General features: G+C 39.6%; 1 protein-coding gene across 4 annotated transcripts in view; it reads right to left on the minus strand.

Moving 5' to 3' along the window:
- The window catches only part of LOC106936010 (netrin receptor UNC5C-like), a 64,335-nt gene that overhangs the window by 13,899 nt on the left and 27,441 nt on the right, over positions 1-22,995 (minus strand). Inside the window, exons 4-7 of one of the 4 annotated variants that reach the window (XM_015016775.1) lie at positions 15,139-15,319; positions 11,758-11,925; positions 11,317-11,481; positions 6,122-6,178 (exon numbers count right to left, since the gene is read on the minus strand). In XM_015016775.1, coding sequence (XP_014872261.1) covers positions 6,122-6,178; positions 11,317-11,481; positions 11,758-11,925; positions 15,139-15,319 — 571 coding nt within the window. The remainder of the gene's footprint in view (positions 1-6,121; positions 6,179-11,316; positions 11,482-11,757; positions 11,926-15,138; positions 15,320-22,995) is intronic. The other 3 variants (XM_015016777.1, XM_015016776.1, XM_015016778.1) reach the window with 3 other exon arrangements.

Below are 22,995 nucleotides of genomic sequence, written 5' to 3' on the forward strand. Positions count from 1 at the left end.
CAGATATAGGAGAAGAGTCTTTTAAGAGCTCATAACTTTGCATCAATAAGATTAAGGCTTTCTCGTTCAACATGCAGGAGTTGCGAAGAAAACGTTATCAGTGGACTAATATCCTGGCTTGGGATTGAGCCGGATATTAACAGCCATAATACAGGGAAATAAATGCGGAAAGCTAATTTGTTTTTTTTTTTGTTTTTTACCCCCCCCAATCTGGTCTTTTTTTCATATATTGGCAAAAATAATTTCCCAATCCGAAACACGTTACACAGGAACAAACACAAACATAGCTCTTACAGCAAACAAATTAAAGTCTTTACTCCAGCGCTAAAGGGCAGAGATTTCACAAAGTCAAACCTGGATATTTCTTAAAAGGAACAGAACTGTTCTGTATTTGAGAGGATGTTGTTCACAAGGCCTCATACATATGATAATTAACGATGATTATCAGATAATGATGATAAGAGTCTGGAGAAACAACACAATTAAGATACATGGCCACCCCGGCGTAACGCAGCGGCAGGCTGAATCACGCTCAGACGCGAGATCAAAAGTCCTTGGACACATAGTTGCGCAGGGATTTCATCTTCAAATCGCAGCGCTCCGTGCTGAAGTTCAGAGCCCGTTTGCGTCTTTGTTCTTACGCACTGCAGATAAGATCTAGACATAGCTTGGATTTCTCAAATTGTCTTTCATCTCTGCCCGCCTCCCAGAGTTTTTCTGTCCATTTTCCAGCTGGAGAAACCCCTGTCATTAGTTGGCCAGGCATCGAAGAATATATATATATATATGCAGCTGCTAGAGCCAGACAGTGAGTACAGATCAGGCCTTTTATTAGATGCTGACTGACAGTCTGAACTCTGTGGTGCTCTATGAAGAATGTCCTTCAGTGTCACAAGTTGACAAATGAGGAGAGGGAAACACTTCTTTCGAGGTAATGAAATACCCGGGGGGGCTTGTGGGAGCATGTGTCCGCGCATTGTTTGACGTGTCAGCGCAGGGCCTACATGCTGTAGGATTGTTGGAAAAAGTCAAACAAAAAGAATGCAAATGCATACTTATTTATAAAGAGAACAAAAGGCATTTTGATAAGGGAGAGAATCCCATTTTTAGGATGAGCACTTATGCAAATTGCGCTGAATATGCAGCAGATGGCAGTGTCACCCATAAATCCAAAGACAAGGCTTTGAAGACATGCATGATGGTGGAGCAAGTGTGCAGATGGCACTCATGTGTCTCTTGTGCTCAGTTTCACAAAGAAGCATGGAGCAGCAGAGCGAAGAGGCTGTGAGGGAAGAGCGTTTGTGCAAAAAAGGGAAAGCCATAAGTTTACTAATTACATGCTCTAAAGAACCATGTTTATATCGATTATCAAGTTGAAATTTTAAACTTCATTAGACTTAATTTAGTGTTTTATGTGAAAGAGCGACACAAACTGGTAAACAATTGTAAACTATAAGGAAAATAGTACGTACTTTTGAAATATTTTTTTTTACAATCAAAAATCTGAAAAGTGTGGCATGCATTTGTATTCAGAACTATTTTGCTCTAATACCCCTAAATAACATCCTCACTGTAAGCCATGGCGGTGGCAGCATCATGCTGTATGGGTACTTTTCTTTAGCAGGGACAGGGAAGCTGGTTAGAGTTGATGTGCAGATGGATGACACTAAAATACAAGACAATATGATAATAAAATCTCTTAGAGGCTGACATAGACATCATCCAGCCTCTAGACGCGTTAAATAGTCCAGTTAAAGACGAGACCTACATTCCACTGAGAAGATAAAATGTTTGTGACTGCAAGATGATAAATTGAGAAACGGTTTTAGCTTTACACATAACTATCCTGAGGCTAAAAGGAAGATAATGTGGTGCATAGTTTGTTGCTATAAACTTAAAATGCATTTAATGCACAGTCTGAGCAGTGAGGATGAGGAAGACGACTGAGTTACAGCAGAGGTTTAAGTTTCCTGAATGACTATAATTAGACACACTTTATGTACTGCAAAAAGGACATCAGTCTATGTTATATTAATGTATCTTCCTTAGAATGCATATTTGTAACATAGGCATCTCCGCTCAGCCTTGCCTTAAACATCCTCTTCCAGATGCATCCTAATGTATGTCAGCGCTCTAATCTTTCCTCTCGCAGAGTCGCAAACACAAAACGGAGCAGGGCGCCAGTGATGAAGGTCTAAAAAATGTAATTTCACTCCATTCCCTCTGCAGAGCTTCCCAGCAGTTGCTTAACATATATCCCCTCAGTCGAACAATCTTCCATCCTCGCTTTGATGATAAATGCAGCAACCTGCTAAGTGTACGCATTAAAATGTATCACTCAGATTAATATGTCCCTTTGAACATGAGCTATTGTCAGAAGTGGAAAAATACAAGGAGCGAAAATGAAACAGATTATTAAACACTCTATTTTCTGTGAAGAGCAGAAGATTTAAAGACGGAGGGAGAGAGAGATTTACAGAAAGACTTAAAAGCATAAAACACTGCAACAAAAAAAAGTGTGATGGGAGATGTGTAGAAGTGGTCCTATTGCACGTTGCTGTCAGAGTGGAGTTAGGCTTACTTTAAATACGATCTTAATTACTTAAATAACTTACATTATTAAGACTGAAGTGAATTTTATTAACATTTTAATCTTTATTTTTTGTAGAGCTAAATGTTAAAAGACAGGACGGAAGATTGATCCGTACTCTAACAAGGTCAAAAAGCCCTTGATCATCTGCAATTATTTTCTTCATGCTTTTGTTTGGTCCAGAAATGAATGTGCTAACATCTAATGATAAAACGTTACATAAGATTTCTTCTAATGACCGTTTTAATTATTTCTGCAGTAGCTGCAGCACAGTGAGATGCCGCCGACTTTGAACTAAGAAAGCAGATACCTAAAAAAAAAACACTTAGCTCCTTTCTTAAAGATATCTCCGGCTTTCAGAGTCTTCATTATTTCACACTTAGAGTAGTCCCACAATTAAGTGTTACAGTTTTTAAAGCTTGAATCAAGTCGTGCTCTTTCCTTCACGACTGGGAAGACCCTTAGCCTTGAGAACCTAATTAAGGTCTAAGATTCTGGTAAGACATCTGACAACTCAAATGATTAAAAATGTTCCAAATTTCTCTTTAAGCCCTCTGTGTAAAGGTTCATCTTATATTATGCAAGAAAAAAGAAGTCGTCTGCAGAGGTTTCTAACCCAATCAGCGCAGCCCTGAACATATTATCCATGTTTGAATTCAATTCAGTTTATTTATATAGCGCCAATTGACAGCATGCTGTCTCAAGACAAATGAAAAAAAAGTCAAACAATGCTGTCAAGTTCAGTTTATTCTTTAAATTGTTTAAAAAGTGTTTTTTCTTTCTAAGGAAACCCAGCAGATTGCATCAAGTCGCTGATAGTGGAAAGTTGCCTGCATTGTGTCGCTAACTTTGCAGCAATCCATCATACTGAGCATGCATGTGGAAACCTCAGAAAGGAAAATTCATCTGCGTGAACGGCCTTCTGCCACAACTGACTGGGGGGATTTGAGAAAACATACAAAAAAAAAACGGGAAAAATTAAACACTGAAGCACTGATCCAGAAGAATTTTCTATGTTAAAGAAAAGTAAAAAAAAGAAATAATGACAGCATTAGTTCCTCTAGTGGCTTCATCTAGGAGAGGAATAGAGCAAAACAATGAAGTTCTTAGTCCGATTTGAAGCTTATCCGACGAGCGAAAGCTGCGACTACAGTTGGTCGCAGGAAGATTTATTCAGGAGAGAGGTCCCCTTCAGGAAGATGTCAGCTAATCAGAACGCCAGACAGGATGTAACTTCTATGTAGAAAAAAAAAAAAAAACACAGAGCGAACCTAAAGCTACAAGTAGAAAAAATGCAAAATTAAGAGAGTAATAAGAGCATATTGCAAAGTGAAAAAGTGCCCATTATGTTCCCCAGCAGCATAAATCTATAGTATCATAATAGCAGAGAGAGCAAAGGAGAGTCAAAGCCTGTCTCTAGTCATGTTTATACAAAAGAAAAGTTTTAAGCCCAGTCATAAACTAGACCTGCATCACAGACTAAAACTGGGAGCTGGTTCCACAGGAGAGCCGTATGGAAACTAAAATACTTACCTCCTATTCTACTTTTAGAACCTGTGGAAACCGAGAGTAGTGCTCCGTTTTCTGACGTGTCGCTACTCTACCCACAAGTACAACGTAAATACACAACCAGGACTGCTTTGATGATATTCTGGCACTTTTAAGACATCGATCAAATACATACAGAGTGCTTTGACATAACTTTGATATAAAAGATAAATAAGGGTGAAAACAGTTTATTCATTCAGAGAACTGACTGGATTCTAATTGTGGATTGAGCTTTCTGGCAATTTGCATAACATGCAGACTGTGATAGTGACATTTATTAGTTTTATTCGTTTTTATGTGATTTTGTTACGTCACAAATACGAAAACGGCATTTTCTAAAAGTGGTATAATCTTAGAAGCACATATGAGTCAAAATAAGGGATAAACATGCCTAAATAAGATGCACACATTTGCCTGATGTGCGCATACACATATTTTATTGGTCGGAGTATTTCAGAATATACGCTGATCTACTGAGATTTTTGTGCACAAACCCCTAAAAATATTATTCAGCAAATGGCAGCTATGTGGCAGAAAACTCCGTTTGGATGTCAAGTGAGAATTACTGTAGCTCAAACGACCATTTGTAATGTAATGTGAGGGATTCTTCTCAGCACTGTTTGAGTCCTTTTAGTACCAAATGAGTGTTGTTGCTGACTATGTAATAGTGTATCAATCCCATATTGCAAACCTCAAATTAACTTTGAAATGGTTTATTGAATAATGACATGAGAGCAAGTTCACTGCACTGTGGCATCATGGGTATGGAGGCAATAAATTTACATCAACTGGGTGATGTGATTATATCAATGTGGACCGAAATCTCTAAGAAATTATCGCCCGATTTGACAGAGTTTTTCATAAAATTAAAGCACTTCTAAAGGGAAAATCAGTTTCTATCCACCACTAGTGAAGTGCACCTCAAACTGTCTAGTAGGTGTACATGCAGCCTCAAAGTTGAAATCCGATCTACTGCTCAGTACAGACAGTGAGAAACCAAAACCCTACAGTTCGTAGCGTTTCAAAAAAGCATCGTTTTACTAAATCTAGAAAAGCAGGTTTCAGTATCTGGGAGAGTTTCTGCTTTGGAAAGGCAAAGGGAGACCTGACTATTTTTCCCCCAGTCTGGTCCTCGTTTATCAAAAAATAATATAGGTGAATGGACTGCATGCATTTCGATGCAAAGGTCGCTATTCATCAATTTGGATGTGCCAAATATATGCCATCTTTGAGATCACCCACAGCAGTTTAGGCCGATGTGAAGCAGGCCAGTGTGATCTGCACATTATCAGTAAAACATGTCATTATAATATTATTGCCAAATAGTTCATTAAAGACAAATCCTGACTGAACAAGATTTTTATATCTATTCTCTCTTTAGAAAGTCTGATACCCAAACTGATGTCTCAGTGGCAACTGATTGGATGAATATTGTTGATAAATATCAATATTTATTGAATTACTACTAGTAGTGGACTACTAGTTCTTAGTGCAAAGGAGTTTAAGTGATGCTCTTGAATAATTACATTTTTACTCACCAATTTCCTTTAAATATTTGAAAAAAACAACACAGAGCTTGTTTGTTGGTATATTATGATGATATTGTAGAAATTAAGTAGTGATGATAAAATTAAAGCACAAATATAAGTTGGAAAGCAGTATTTTTAATGATTTTACAGCAACTTTGCAGACATATTTTTTGTTGTTTTGTTTTATTTTAGTGTTTCTTCTTCCTGTTCGGTGATCTTGAGTGCTTTGAAAGGCGCCTTTGAATAAAAAGCATTATTATTTATTATTATATTTTCAATGTCAAATCCGTTTGACTGTAGTGACAAATACAGTTTATTCATAAGCTGCTTATAAAAAAAACCCCACCAACAAACACAAAACAAAAGGTGGAGACATAGACATATACATGCATGGGAATAACAGCAAACAACAAGAAAAAAAAAAGAAATTAAATGATGAAAATAAACAACTCACATGAATTTCCAAAATCACCCTCGTCATTAGCCTCAGTAGACTTCTGATATAAGGAACCTTTAAAAAAAAAGAAAGAAAGAAAAGGTTGTGGATGGGGAGGAGGGCGTGAGAGGTAAGGTGGGAGGGCAAAGAAAGAGGGATGATGAAAATCAAATTTCAAACAGAAAAACTAACTCAACAAATGAGACAGCGACAAACCCATGAGCAAGAGCGATGACACGGGGATGTGATCGCTCTTGATTTAGCCCCCCCCCTCTCCTTGCCCTATCTGTGCATGCTGTATAGAGATGAATGAAGGGAAAACAGGGGAGAACATGGAGGCTCTCTGAGGAAGCGGCACGATCCATCAAGAGGGCTTAGTGCTTCGGCAGCAGCAGGACAGATGCTGGCAGGTGAGGGGAATGGAGGGGCTGATAAAGTACGAGCTCCAACAGAGTCAATAGAACCTACAGCCTTGCATCTGTCACCGGAAGGTGGATGGAGACGTTAGTCCACGAGATAAAAGGAATGATTATGTTAGGAAAGCCGAAAGAGGAGAAAGCTGAAGGACAGCGATTAGAAATATTGGACACGTGCGATTGCGAGATTTAGGAAATCTTCGGCATAGAAGGTTTTCTGGCTCCTGCTGGTATTTTAGGAGCTTTAGCCGGAGTCGGGCTGAAAGGCAGAGCCAGCGCACAAGCACACATAATATTCAGTCTCCCCGAGACATCCATAAACAACTATACAAACAATGAAATCCTTATTGGAAAGGGAGAGTGCCACAGGAAGACAAGTGGACTGACAGGAAAATCAATGATGTAATAGATGAGGTCGGTGCATGCAATCAGGCGTTGGGGATGCAGGCGACAGTAAGCGGATGCCCCTTCTGAACCCATCCTGTGGAGTTTCCATACATCCAGACTGAGAGGACTGGAAAACCAGCATAATGGCTTCTTTAGTGGATGGGCTCCAGAGGAAAACAAGCAGCTCCAGACAGAAAAAAAAAAATCCTTTTTTCTTTTTTTACTCTACTTGTAGATCCAGGAAGGAAGTTGGGATCATAGCACAGGTAATCAATGTGAGTGTTGAACATTACTCCTTAAGCTTGACAATTTTCCAATCTTGGAGGCCTACTTTGTTCTTTTGTCTGCGAAAAGAGCCCTTATTGAAAAATTTAAAAGGTTAATTTCAGTCTCTGCTACTTATTAATCTATGTGAAACCAACAATCCGGAGACAATTTGATCAAGACCTTTAAGACAAAGTGTAAATAGCAGAAATCAAGCCTGGCATCGCGATTGTGCCGTCTCGTCTCACAGCAATAAAGCATGCGCCCTTGTTGGTGTCTGGATTTCCCTGTTCTGCGGATCGATATGTCAAGAAAATGTCATGTCTGCGAGCGGGGTTACCGGATGCTCGGCAAACAACATATGAATTCAGACCACAGGGGAAGTGCCAAACACAGACGGGTCACCCATGGCGAACTGTGGTAGCAGAAAAACAAGTTAGAAATCCAAAGGTTTTCTCTGAATGTGCAGAATGCAACCCTTTCTGGATCAATTTTACGATATTTAACTTTAGTAAATGTAACACCCCAAAACTCCCTGACTGTTAAAACGCAATAAACAAGCCGCAAAGTAAATTATTACACAACTCTTTCCTTCTTTACTGGGGTCAGTTGTGCTTCTACAGTGAGGAGTTATGGATGCCCGAAGCATCAGGCTCTGTTTCAAGCTCCGGCCGGATCGGATTCCTTCAGGCAGAGCTCTGTGATGGACTGCAATTGAAGTGATTTAAATAAATTCAAACATCAGAAAATAAGATCAAACTGCAACGAAATCCACAGACACGTGTTTGCTCAGATTCCAGCTCAGCACTGCAGGGAGCGAATCAACCGTCCGAGGTGAGTTCGGATTGCACACAACTTCCATTCCCAATCATATTTGCCATAACATGAGCTTTCAGATAATGGGCCGTTCTCCTAAATGCTTGTGGAAATGGTCGTTAGCATTGGCGTAAGTGGCTCTGGCCTCTTAGCTTCCCCAAAAAAATCAATCTCTGAAATGATCCTGAATCTATATCATTATGGCTTTATATTCTCGGCAAACTGGCCATCAATCCTCCAAGAACTAATGCTTTTGGGACATGTGGAGCTGAGCCGGGCGAGAACAGAGGCAGGTGAGAGTTGGGTTAAATATGTTGTTATGCTGAAGCAAAAAAAAACAAAAAACAACGCATTCACAGTCTTGCACTTTCTTTCACAGCCTTCTCCGCACACTTTTTTTAAATAGTTTTTCTGTTCTTGTCTTAAACTTTATAAATTAGAATCACAAACCAGAACATTTTGTTGGGATTTCATGTAACAGATCAACATTAAATTTTATGAAGTAAATTCAACTTTTTTTTTTTTTTGTATAAACATAAATCTTTGTGGTGTGTATTTGTATTCAAACCTCAGACTCAGAGCCGGTTTTTTCTGTAATTACAACTGAAAATCTTTCAGGGTGTCTCTATCAGCTTTGCAGCACTACTGATCCACAGCTCCTTGTTCTTCTTAACAAAGTAGCTTACTGAGATTAGAGGAAGAATGTCTGCGAATATGCTTTTTCGAGTCTTGTTACAGATGCCAAATTATTTTTATATATAGACTTTGTATATATAGAATATGTTTTTTTTTAATCAAAACTGTCTGACGGCAGGTCTGGTTGTACGATCCGAGGTGTTGTCCCATTGGAAGGTGAACCTTGGATGGATGGGGCTCCATATTTAGCTCCATCCATCTTCCCATCACATCTAATTGCAGCTTTTGCTGAAGAAAAGCATTGTTGCAGCATTATGCTGCCATTACCATGTCTCATATCTAGGATAGTATAATCAAGATTGTCTCTTTTGGGCAGCACATCTTCTCCCATATCGGCTGTTCCCTAACTGGCTTCTGCCAGACTTTAATATGTCTTCTTTTTGTCAACATTAGGTTTCTTTTGGCTACTCAATAGATCCCAGATATGTGACTGAGAGGAGTCCTGCTGTCTGATTATCCCACCTGAGCTATGGATCTCTGCAGCTCCTCCAGAAAACTTCCCCACAATTTCACCCCTGAAATGTCCAATGTACATTTTGGCCTTTATATCCAAATAAAAGCAATATAAAGTTTGTAGTTTTAATGTGACAAAATGCTTATTAAAAGTCCCGAGGGCTGGAGTGCTTCTTCTGCAAAGCTACGCATAACGCTCAACAAAATCAGCTAATGCAATCCACTCTCTGGATGCCGACACTTCCTGGCCTCATATTCGGCAGACACGTTTATTTACTTAATAAATATGGACTTTGATTAGTAATATAATGTTGACTCTAACTTGTGATGCATTGCAACTAGTAGCCATTTACAATGTGGTGCAACAGAAGCTGCACAAAGTGTTTGCCAGCTCTATTAAATTTAAGACACCTAGCAGCTGAGCCTGTGTTATATAATTAGTGTCACAATCACCATCTGTAATAGGTTTACACATGATGAAGGCGCAAGTGACAGTGATTGGATCTAACACCTCCAAAGATGTTTATTGCAAGAGAGTTTTATAAAACTAGACAGGGTCTAACTCAGTTTCTGTGCAGCATTTGCCTCTCTCCACAGCTCATCCCCTTCCTCTTGTTGTTGAAGAAAAGATGGCAAAGATCATTTACTCAGACGAAGCCGAAGGGCCCAAATACTTCACCCTGCGACGGCCCAGCCATGTCGTAAACACACACACATCAAAGCTATAAATTCATGATTTCAATCTGCGAATGTGTTATAAATAAGTGGGAGCAGGATTGTTGGATTAGGCAAACCGTGCAGCTGTTTTTAACTTCCTGGCAGAAACGGCATAAGTAAACAATTCTCTGCTTGCGAGGGGAAAAAAAAAAAAAAAAAGGTCTGGCTTCACCACAAACTGACTTTTATCTGTTGTTTTGTCAACATCAACACAGTAAGACCAGTAAATGAATATTTCAGAGCAAGCCTAAATACAGCGTGTGCCAGAACTTCCCAGAGCACAGCTCAAAATTACATATACAGTTCTGGTCAGAGATATACGTGTATTATCAGGGGTATCAATGTAGTTCATTTTGGGCTTTTCAAGATTTATCGAAGCCACTCTTTTCCCACGGTGGAATGATGATAAAACCTCCAAGATCAACGATTGTTAAAAATAAGAATTAGATGATGCACAAGTTTGAAATGATCGAGGATTTCCACTTTTTGTAACAGGGTTAAAAATTTCACAGCTGGGCTCAAATATGGACACACATTAACCAAAAAGTATCTAGTTTTGGTTCTGTTTTTAGTTTGTAGGCCCCGTTTGGTTTTAACAGCTCGGTTTCTCTCAAGTGTCTTTCACATCTTGTTCCTGTTCACTTTTATTGTATTTGTTAAGACTTTGGCATTTGGTCATGTTTTATTTAATCACTGTTCGTCTGATCAGGACATTCTCCCTGTGTTTGCTGGTGTTTTGTCATTTCCTCATTAAGCGTCTATTTTTATTCTTCCCTGCAGCTGTTCCACATTCATTTAATCTATCTCACCTGCTCCCACTCCACAAATTACCTTCCCAGTATTTATGCTCCTGATTTGTCCTCTGTCTATGTCATGTATTCCAATTGTTTACACGTTTCTTGCCATGTTGTTGTCTCCATTCGCCTTTTGTTGGATGTGACCTGTATTTCTTCTGTGCAGTAGGGCTGTACGTGTTCTCTGGTTTGGGGGTTTTCACCATTTTGAATATGTAATTATATCCCTGTGTGGAACAGAGAAAATTCTGAATAAGTTCAAAATTGTACACAAAGTTCTTGTTTTATTAAATTAAGTGAAGTTTTTGGTAATCAATCCACCCAGGTAAAAGAGCAGTTCAAATAAATCAGCCAATGCATTTGATGAGTGCATATAAACTACAGGATACCACCAGATGTTCTCCCGGGGATGAAGGTTGGTATTTTTGGGAAAAAAAAAATAGTGAATAAAATGAGACAGATAAAGACAGAGGCTTTCCAGCTTCTGCTCTTGTTTTTTCTGAGTGAGGTGAAGAAAAGCTGAGTGATAGACAAGGCGAAAGTGTTACATGTGGGTGTGAAGCACATGGCGATGAAAGAGCACAGCGAAAACTTCTGGTCAAAAGGCGGAGAGACTCCTCTGGATCGGCGGGTTCAGAGAGAGTAGCGCAGGATTAGTATGGGTACTCACTCTGCATGCACAGCCCGTCGGTGCAGTTCTTAGACTGGAGCACCACGCCCTCACAGTCCTTCCCTCCGTTTTTGGGTGCCGGGGCGTTGCATTCCCTCCTCCTGTAGTGGGTGCACTCTGTCCCACAGGTGGACCACTTACTCCACTCTGTCCACAGGCCATCCACTATCACACAGTAGACAGGACATGGATGAGGGTCGAATGAGTGAAATGAGGAAGACGGAGACAAATGAGCGCATGAGCGGGTGAGTGAGTGGAGTTGATTGAAACAGCGAGAATAGGTACATGTAAGCATGGAGACACAATATGCAAGCACAAGTTGCATCATGTTATGCAGTCAGTTCTTGTGCTGCTGAACCCTTTTTAGCCCATAAATAAGTGGGTGTATTGTTTTGTTTTGTTTATTTGTTGTTGTTGTTGTTGTTGTTGTTGTTGCCATACCTGGGCAGAGAGGATTGCATGGCAGCTTCTGGATGCCCTGTCCTTCACAGATTGAACCTCCGTTCAGAGGAGCTGGGTTGGTACAGCTGCGCGTCCGTTTCTGGTAACCGCGGCCACAGCGGCTGTTACACACTGACCACTCTGTCCATGTTGACCATCCACCATTTACTGAAAAAAAAAAGGTTAAAATAGGCTTCAACTGAGGAGCATGAACAAATGAATTAAATAAAAAGAGTCATCTGGTGATTAAAGTGATAGATGGGGATCATCCAGTAACTAATCAATGATTAGTAGTTTGTAAAAATAGAGACTGGAAGCACAGAGGGTTAAGAAGATTCTAGATATATTTTCTACAAAAACCTAGACTCTTCACTCAGGCTGTCCTATCTTTCCCCCAAAAATGCTTTCATATCCCACGATGGTTCTACGAGGACACCAATGTCCTCAAGACAGTTAGGAGGTTAAAGTCCAATTCTATGCTGGATTAGGCTGGATTAGAGAATGTCGGCAGTCTTTTGGAAATGTTAATGCAAAGGTCTACTTACTCTGCACAGACCAATCAAAGCTGTGCTCATTTAGCTAATTCTTAACGCAGGAGGCTAAAGGTATTATAAAATGTCAACTCCATAATAATTTTGAATGACTGAATTGCTGGCAGAGATGTTTACCAGTATCTGCTCTCGCGTAAATCGGTAGCATCATCCTAATTGGGTCTGCGTGGCATCATGGAAATATGATGTAACTGTAACAGCACTGCTGAAAGCTACAATGATGATATTACTTATGAGTCAAAAGTACGACCCACATATTTTTGACTCTTTTTTTGGCCATCTCAGTGTCTTTCCACCACTCTCTGCATCAATTAGACATGATACATTAATACTAATATGCTGTAGCCTCCTTTATGGTTAAAAATATATATCAATTTAACATTAAATAAGAGGGTTTTCTCTAAAATATTAGGTTAAACACAAATGTTGTTTTTGTGAAGTAAAAGAATCCACTACTAAGAAAGCTCATGTCCAGTCATGCTTGCATAATATAACATGTTTTAACTGTTCAGATTTTGCATTTGGGCCGTGACAATCTTGGGTGATTACTATCTGATGCGGCCAGCGTGTCAATTTTGGTCCAGTTGCTGCCTTTTCCATTCACTGATTCCTCCTAATGCCTCTCTTACCTCCCTCATCCATCTCTGTCGGCAGCTAAATCCAGTGCAGAGTGACACCAGGGCTTGTGGCTGAGAACAAGTCTGCGGCATTTGAGATGGTGAAACCGGGCCCCTCGGAGCCAACAACTTTCAAATGTGACATGGTGAGTGGAAAACCCCCTCTTAAAAAACATTGGTCTTGAAGGAGAGCCAAGATTTCTGCGCTGTCTTTTTCTTTTTCTTTCTTTCTTTCTTTCTTTCCTACGGGGGATTAGAGCTCCGTCTTCTCTCCTTCGCTCATTGTCTCTCTCCAAACCCAGATTTTGTTGTCATCTCCTCTTCCCAGTGTCCTTTTTGTGAGTTGGTTTGGAAATACTGCAAATCCATCTCAGTTCCCCCCCCCCAACAATCACTAGTATCAAACAACTCTCCCTCATCCGTAGGGTATTTCCATCCTGCTGCATGGGGCAGTATGAATACTTACACATGCAGCACAATTGTACTTGAATGTATGAGTATCCCATCTTTGAAATGAAAAGAATGAGCTGACATCAAAGCACTTTTTTGACACTTAATCCTAAAAGACTGTGCTGGTGACATGAAAGCCTTGTGCCTGAAATCTGCTCTCCTACATTTGTACATTACTGTTGCACTGATCCCCAAATGGCTACATTATTCTCAGTATCCACTCAGCTGTGAAAAATAGTTGATAAACAAAAACAAAGTCCCTCTATGAATGCAACACCACTTGCAGGTCCAGGAGAGAGTCGGGGATGGAAGGAAGAGATGAGAAGATTATGGATTTGAAACTTCACCCTGGTGGCAGTATCGGTTGCAAGCATCTGGTCACTTCTGTATTATTTATGTGTGTCTACTGCATCTGTATTTAAAGGACATTTATCATGTTGTTTAACCCTCGAAAGCCTTCCAACTTGAAAGTATGAAATATAGTGACACTGCTGTCTTGCAAAGCATTTAGAAACAGTATAAAGCAAAAAGCACCATAAGGTTTTCAGAAAAGAAAAGACTGCTATAGTGTTTATTTAAGATGCTGTTTGTAAAAAAAGTTAGCTGTCATTAAATAAAACCGGTAACAGTGGAGAGACATGGGGCAGAAATTGCATCAACTGGAAGGCTGACAGAGTTTTTTTTTCTTTTCCTTTCAATTACAATTTCTATCATCAGCCATTACTTAAGCTTGCCACTGAGCGTTTTCAAATATCAGGTTAGAGTGCTGGTCTGTTACCAAGACAACATTTCTCATGATTCTCTCTTGCTCACTGGGTAAAATGAGATATAAATCCTCCACCTTGTAAGATCCCAAAACTTTCATCTTGGTTGGCTATAGTGGTATGCAATCATGATGGGAGTTTGGTTTTCCCTGTGTGACATTATCCCTTTTCTGCAATTTTTAGTTGAGTTCTTGCATATCTTACAATCCTTTTCGCTGTTGTACATATTTTTCAACAGAAGACATGGAAATTTACATAGCTAGGATAGACTAAAAGCTGAAATACATATGATAAAAAAAAAGTTATCAGAGGTATTCTTATAGAGTATAATAGCTGTGAGCAGTTTGCAGTCTGGAACAAATTGAACAAAGAAGACAGAAGCCGTAAGTTGTGATTAATTGAGCTATCAAGCTATTTTCACTCAAACACAACGATATTGTATCTAAAGAACATTTGTTTTATGTGTCATTTGTTCAGTCTTGAGCCTCCTACACTTGCTGGAGTTTATCTTTATAGCCATGCTGTGCGGTAAGAACCAAGCTGGTTGATGTTGGGGAGACGGTAGCTGAGGCTATGCAGGAGCCACAGCGGGGGTCTCTTTAAGAACGGCTCAGCTACATCTACACCTCTCTCACAGTTCAGAAAACCGTAAATCCTCTGCTCCCCACACACCTTCCGGCAGAAACAAAATGAGCGAATGTTACTCTCTACGGGTGACAGACTGATTCCCACTTCGCGCACAGCGTCTTTGAAATTTGATTTATTTTGACTTGAGCCGACCTCGTGACAGGATTCAACACTTTTTCCTCTGACTTCACAAACCTGTCATGTGGCTGATGTGGAAGTTTTTCAGATCAAATGGCTGAGCTTTTGAGTTGGTGAATTATCAGATTAACACTGTCAAAAACCGTGAGCATTACTAAACTGTTTGAAAGATGACAGAAGAACTGAGTTGGAGTTATGAAAAGTTGGAACCGGCGTGTAAGACATGAGTTTTACCGTAGACAATAACTGTGGCGGTGGTGCTGCGTCTTTTGGCCACAATGTTCTTCGCCACGCAGGTGTAGTTGGCGGTGTCGGAGAGGCGGGCCTGTTTTATTATCAGGTTGTGGTCGATGGTGATGTAGAAGTTTCTGTCGTCTGCAGGATCAATAACTTCTTCATTCTTTAGCCACTCCACCTAAAAATGAAATGGAAAAAAATTATAAAAAAATAAAAAAATACAACAGCCAGTATTTTGGGGTGAAAAACATGAGCAGTAATGGTTTTATGTATTCCTACATTGAAATCAGCAGGGATTTATATTGCTTATTTTTTCCCCATCTAGTGCATACGCTGAAAGAAAATATGGTTGTACTCTGCAAATGGCTTACAGAAGTAATGACGCTGAATTTCAATGCTAAGCTAAAGACTATCTGTGACCAAATGTAGTTCAAAATTTGAATAAAATACATAGAGTGGTCAAACTTAACCTGGATTATGATGCACTGAACACAGATTCTTTAAAATGCAGTTTAGGACTTCTGCTAGTCAAAAACAGTCACTAAAAATCTTTTAGATATGTTTTTGGTGACAGGGCAACCTAAAACTGACACAAACAAAACAATCACAATATGTAAACAAGTCATTTGTGGACAATCCTAACTAAAAAAACAAACAGACTACAGTTGGTTAGAACGGGTTCTGTGCAGCAACAAGGGTCTGTGCTTAAATCCAAGCTGAGCGTCTTTTCTGAATAGGATTTCAGAAGTTGTCCCGATGTATGTGTCGGTTCTCTTTGGGGGCGTTGCCCTTGTTCCACAGTCCAAAAACATGCAGGACGGGTTAAACATCAACTCTAAAGGTGTGACAACCCAAACACTCTTGCAAAGATTTACGCAGTCAAAAACAATGAATGAATGCCTGGATATCTACGTAGGTGAAGAAAAAGGGGCTCGACTATGGCAGCATTCATGCAAGAACCGCCACTGGAAAAGACGATAAATAACAGACAGAATGACCTCATTAAATTATAGGAGAAACACTCACAATCGTTGAAGCATTTAAACTGCCATAGTTTTTCCTGTTTCTGTCCAATTTCTCAGATAGCAGTGAAAGCCAGGATTACAGCACCGTTGTTTATGTCTCAGAGGTCTGACTACAAAAAGTCAATAGCTATCATGCTCTTTTTATTCCTCCCCAGAACTAAGCACTACAGTAACAGCAGCATTGTCAGGCAGCGGAGAAAGGCAAACTCTCTACAACTGCGAAAGCCAAGAGGCTCTCTGACCTTTCCTTATGAGTTTCATTTCTCTGAATCACTCCGATATTGAACTCCCGGCTCCATCGCGGAACAAGGAATCATTTGGGGCCTTTATTTGACTGTAATTCTCCAAGATCCCCCCTTTTCTCTTTAAGAGGTGTGAAGGTTCAGAGTTTTTTTTTTCCCCCTTTCTTATTCTTCAAAAGAACAACACGTGCCTTTCTCGCTTTCTGCAGTCACTTTGATTCAGACATATTTCCTGGGTGTTTGGTTTTCTTCAAAGGAACTGTCCAGCGATGAGGACGCCTGGCAAACAGGCTACCTTCCTGTGCATCGAGGTACCCCGCTAGGAGTGGGACTTGATGAGGAGAACAGACGAAGATAAGGCTGGATGATAAGTCCTTCTGAGGGGAGATAAAGTATCTCCAAAAGTGGGGCAATAACCTGATATGAGTCCTGCCAAGACAAAACAGCCACTGTTGTTGGATATCTACAGAAACACCATCTGACGCACAATTGGCCATTGTTATAAGACCACCACTGTTAGAAGTCTCTTGAAAGAGAAGATTGACTGATTTGTGAAAATGCACCAGGTGCTACGCTTGAAGCGGGGTACCAGCTCCACCACTATCTGCCTCAGTCTGAGGTGACAAACATTAAGAGACCGCCTGCGGCATAACACCTCTGCAGAACGCCTGCTTCCTCTCATCCAGCGGGAACACGCTGAATATGCCTGAGAAAAAAAACAACAAAAAAAACTTTCCTTAGCGTTTCACACTAAACGCCTTTCAAATCAAGGTGTGCAACATCAACATGATGCATCTCATAACACTCTACTCCCACAGCATACCTGAGTCTCAACAAACAGCGGGTGTGAGTTTTATATGAGCGGCGGTTTACAGTAAACCTCCATATTCTTGATGCGTCTTCTCTGCAGATTTGGTGTTTATGAGTGTTTTCCTTCATAAACATGTATCAGCCTAATCAATTTCATGGAGCCAGGAGGGATACGATTCCACCGCTGTCTGTCTCCAAACGGAAACTAAACCTTTCGCTTATTTGATTTTGCTGCAATTAAATGCAGCATTATTTTTATTGCAAAGAATGGAGGATGCAATAAACTGTCTATCACCAAGTTTGCTGGGTTAAAATGTAGGTTTTCATATAAAGCACTGATAATTTAAGGCAGAGCTCATTTGAGCTCATGCTGTTTGAATAAAAAAAAAAACAAACCAAGAGAGACATGAGCAGTGTAACGGCAAAATATGTCTTTTTACCCATTTGCAATGTTGCTTTACTTTAATTTTTTGCATAGTTATTCATTTATTTTTAAAATTTAATAATTAGGTTAACGAATTAAAAATAAAAAAAAAACTTCTCAAATACTAATGCTTAAAAGGCTTTCTCCTAAGAATATTAATGTTTTACTCAGATGAAGACCTTGTACATTTAGAGATTTAAACTTCCCTGAAACATTGCAGTGCTGGAACTATTTGGCATTAAAAAAAAAGTAATTTGTTTTAATCTCATTGGAAATGATATAAATATTTTGAACTTGGCCAAACAAAACCCAGACTTGAATTTGATAGAGAATCTGTGCAGGGATCAAAAGATTAGGACGATAACAAGGAGGCCTGATAAACTCAAAAACGGTTTCATTTAAAATCTGGCAAAGGTACAAATAATCTTGGGTTTACTTGAAATCAAAGAGAAAATCTCATTCAGTTACCCATTTTCCTGATCATCATACATGCAAACGTTGTAAGCTACAGCGCACTGTAATAAAAAAATCTATATACAAATGTATATTTATCCCATTAGAAATCTGATGATTGGATGCAAATTACTTTGTTTGTAGTTGTGTTCTTATCAGTTTTAATCTGCGCCAGCCAAAGTTTGAGCTGGCTCTTGTGAAAGGTGATCATCTATACAATTTATAATTAGTCATCCTAGGCCACAGCGGCTAAATCTGCTCCTGCTATTTCATTTCAACTTACTTGTCCTGACACCTGCTGAAGCTGCAGGTGGACATCTGTCGTGATTTTCAGGAATTGAGCATCACATCGTCGGAGTTCAGTGATCTGCAGGGTCTTTTACTTTTATCGTATAATGTTATTAAATAGGTCTAAAGTATGTTTAGAAATAGTCAAGATTATAGAACAAAAATACCAGGAAACAACAACAGACTGCAAGTCATTTTTAAATAATATCTAAAAGCACGTAGGTGATAGGGGCTGGAAAGGCTGTTAGTGGATATTTGGGTTAAAATTAAATCTAGTCTTAATTCTGAATGAAAAGAAAAATATTCTGCCAGAAAGAGAGGGAGAGAGAAGGGCCCGGGAGTTTAGAGAACAAAGATTTGACAGTGATCTCATTGTCACTTTCTGTGTCTTTTGTTCTTGTGCTGAAAAAGTCCTGAATAGAACAAATTAAATGATGCAAACAAGAGAAAGAATGGGTCTTTTTTTTTCCTTTCTTTTTTTTTACTTGACATGATAAATATTTTCTCTTTTCGTACTTGCGTAAGTCGACGCTGAGAAGAAGGCGCTGGTAAAAAGCATCAGAAGGGGGTTTTTGGTGAGAAATAGAGATTGACAGTAGATACAAAGAGGTGGTTATCCAATTTTCACCAATCATAGAGGCAGACTTTCCAGACATGCTGCGTTCAGATGTCAAGAGCACTTTTACGGGAAAAGGTAATTAAAATTTGAACAAAAGAACCTTTCAGTGCAGATGGAGGGGCGGGAAGGAAAAAAAGAGTGACAAGGAAAAAGATTGTGGCAGAATTTTATGTTATAAACTGGAAAGCGTGAACAAAAGTAACAACAGATCACCAATATTTAATCCTGTGCCAAAAACCAAGAGAAAATGGCAAAACAATTTTCAGCAAATTTCACAAGATCAAAGTCTGCAAAACACTATAGCTCATTTTGCAATTCGCCAATCTTCTTTGATGCCAGCAGACGTAAAAGCGTGCACATGTGCAGATGCACAAACTTGCACGCCCATGCAAAGACACACTCTCACAGCTCGTTAGTGTCTGATTGGCAGCGAAACATCCAGAGGGGTAATTGGCACATTTCTTGTCATTAACGACCGGGAAATTGCCACATGTCAGCTGTCATCGGATACAGCCAAGTGACAGACAGCGAGATGGAAACTTAGACCCAGAGTGGAGGAGAGGAAGATGTGAAAAAAAGGAGCAATGCAGGGAAAAACAGAACGGAGACGGGGGAGCAGGTGCCTCTGTACGATAACAGTTACCACCGTTTCAAAATATACACTTGATCCATCATTGGAGAGGGTTGAGGATGGACATGAAAGAATAAAAGATGGGAGCGTTTTGGGGATTATAGGTGGAGCTGTGACGACCTAACTGGTTATCAGAAGAAGGTTCGCAATGACAGAAAAAAAACAAAAACAAAAAAAAAACATCATAATTAACCTAAAGCAATGAAAAAGACCAGCATGGTCAGGATCAAAATGTGTTGGACATCGTGAAAAGCAAAATAAATAAGCTGAACATTACCAATAATTTTAACTTTGTAAACCTAACTACTTTTTTTTATTATGACTTTACGTGATAGTCCAACATAAAGCAGCATGTGCGAAGAAAATCTTGATTAGTTTTAGTCTTGAACAGTTTATATATGCTGTATATTTTAGTCACCGTGAGTCAGTTCTTCGTAAAATCATCATTTGCTGCAAGTGCAGCATCGATCTATGTTTCTGCCAGCTTCACACACCTGAAAGCATAAGTATTTGCTCACTCTGCTTTGCAATATAGTTCAAACTCCCACGTCTGGATATCTGTGAACAAGTTTAGAAATTTTGCAGAAAATTCCTCATTAAATTTTTGTAATTCTGGCTGTTTGTTTATGTCCTGCTGGCAGGCAAACCTCTGCAACAGTCTTGAGACAGTCTTGGTCTTCTTCCAATGATATGCTCCAGCCACAATCCCCATACATTTTTATTAGCTTTTCATTCCCTCTGAAGGAAGAAATCCCCACCGCATCATGTTGTGACCGTCATTGTGGAAATGGGGTGTCTGAGGTAACGTGCAGTGTTACGTTTCTAACAGGAAGTGTTTCACCTGAAGATAGAAAAATCCACTAATTTATATAAATGGAATCCCTTACATCTGATCTCTGCAGCTTTTCCAGAGTAACAGTGGGCCTTGCTGCTGCGTCATTGCCAGCCTGTCATGGTAACAGCTTGGTAGCTTTACGGTTAACTCTATTTCTTGATGATCGACTGAACTGTAATCTGTGTAATGTTAAAAGTCCAGAACATTGCTTTGTAAACTAACCCAGTTTTAAACCTCTTTAAACTTTTTCTCTGATGTGTCACTAATATTCCCTAATACATTTCCAAGGCCTCAGCAAAAAGCAATGTTCAAGCAATTAGGCGGCTTTTGAAGGCAAAAGACTGCACTGAATTTTATTAAAGTGGTATTAAAGAGAGTAAAAAAACTTTGTGTATATTTATCTGTAAAACATATTCATAGAGCTGCGTTATTTTTTCTTAAACTTCACAATTGTACTTTTCCTACGTTGGTCTCTGAAACACAGAGAAGTTTGTTCTCATACTGAGGCAAAATGTGAAACAGTCCAAAACACATGAATACTTTTACACTGACGTGCAAAAGACTTAAGATGTTTGTCATTTCTCAATATTTTGCACACAATGAGCCAAAACTGTATCTGTGGTCCTTAATGACCATTTTTAAAGATGTGTTTTTCTTTAATTATAAGTCTAGAACAGGGGTCTGCGTCTCCAGTCCTAGGGGGATATCGGTGTCCTACAACTTTTAGGTGCATGTCTTTGCTTCGGCACTACGAGCCAAATAATCAGGTCATTAGCAGACCTCTGGAGAACTTTACTGAATACTGAGGGGGTAATTCATCCATCTGATGCATCTGATGCAGGTGTGTTGGACGAGTGATGCATCCAAAAGCTGGAGGACACCAGCCCTTAAGGCCTGGATCTGAGGAGCCCTTGTGTAAACATCTGCATGTGTAAAGACTTTTTATTTGATTTGCAAATTCAAATCCATAATCAGATCTTGAACAGCTGCTACTTCAGATCCATATCTGAACTAAACTTGTTTCAGTGAAATCACCAAAGAAATTTGGGAAAACTAGATGTCTTAGAGCTAACGGTGACTTTATGTCAGCATTTTATCACAAATGTGATCTAGCATATGACACATGATCAATTACTGATTTAAAAAATGTCATTAGTAGCTGCCAGAAACTGTAAACACATATCAAGTTCAGTCCAAATTCAGGGGTTCTTCTTCAATGTCCTACCACTGTCATTCCTCCCCCAACCCCCACCTCTAGTCTACAAACCTGGCTGCAAACCACGCTGCAGCAGCAACGTGGGAGTAGCCACCAAGTGGGACGCCTCAGTGCTCTGCCTGGTTGTGCCAGCACAACATTAATTAGCCTAATACACAGAACACACTATGTACAGTCCACACACTTGTTAAGAACCGACGCGAGGCAAAAGCAGTCATTACTCACCGCAGAGTCAGAAATAGAGTGCACAGCAGTGTGTGGGGGAAGAGAAGGGTGTGAAAAGACAAGAAAGGTGAAGAAAAAAAAATGTTCCTCAGAAATGTGCGACAAAGAAGTCATTATGAGCGCTTCAGCTCCTTCATGTGAAGTCTAACTATCTGTCTCGCCTAAATTATTCATTTATCCCTTTTTTCACAGCATTTCCTCTCCAGAGTCGAATGACAAACCTGCAGGATGAACCACAATAGGTTACCAACTGATAATTAAATCATTTATTATTAGAGAAGAAGCCATATGCTCTGCAGATGCATGCATGACAAGTGTGGGATTGTGAGCGGTATAAATATTCACAAGCCCGGATTCACAAAGGTACGATGTCTTGAGATGTGGTGGTAAAAAATCATTTTCAACTTGCAGATCAGATGGTGTTGATCAGACAGGACAGAGGAATGCGACGATACTGAATAGATTTGGACCAGAATGGACTGTAGAAGCGAACATGGTCAGACCCCCTCTATGTAATGTCAGTGTATGGTTGGATTTTTTTATTTTTTATTATAGAAGACTTTGCAGCAGGAGTACAGCAGGTTTTTGTCAGTGCCACTGTGCTGTTTATGTTCCACTGGACAGGGTGAAAGGTGAGTAATTAGGTTCAGTGTTGAGAGAGCAACATACCTTATCGCAGCTGAATACACTGACTCAAGATTTGGTTTAGTTACTTTCTTTCTCCATTGCAGCTTAAGGAGAAGCCATAATGACACCGAATAGCTGCCTTCAGAGTAAACATCCGAGCCCAACCAAAAAGGGTTGTCTCTATAATTATTAGGAATTTGCATATAGTTAAATGCCTAGATATGATAAAAAATTAAAAACCATGAGATCGTTTTAATATTTACTTCCCCTTTTCAATATCAATGATAAAATGACTCCATTCTTTCACTCTGTGATCTATTTGAATGTCTTAAGTGATACATTTTTCCATCGTGGAAGTTTGGAGCCAAATGCAAAGGGATTTTATTTTGCCATGTCGTAGTCATAGGCCGTGCAACACAGTGAAGTAATTCACTCATTAGCTTTGAAAGCACATTTCTA

The sequence above is a fragment of the Poecilia latipinna genome, unplaced genomic scaffold (assembly GCF_001443285.1).
Source record: "Poecilia latipinna isolate Pla-1442-1.1 unplaced genomic scaffold, P_latipinna-1.0 Scaffold2061, whole genome shotgun sequence".
NCBI lineage: Eukaryota > Metazoa > Chordata > Actinopteri > Cyprinodontiformes > Poeciliidae > Poecilia > Poecilia latipinna.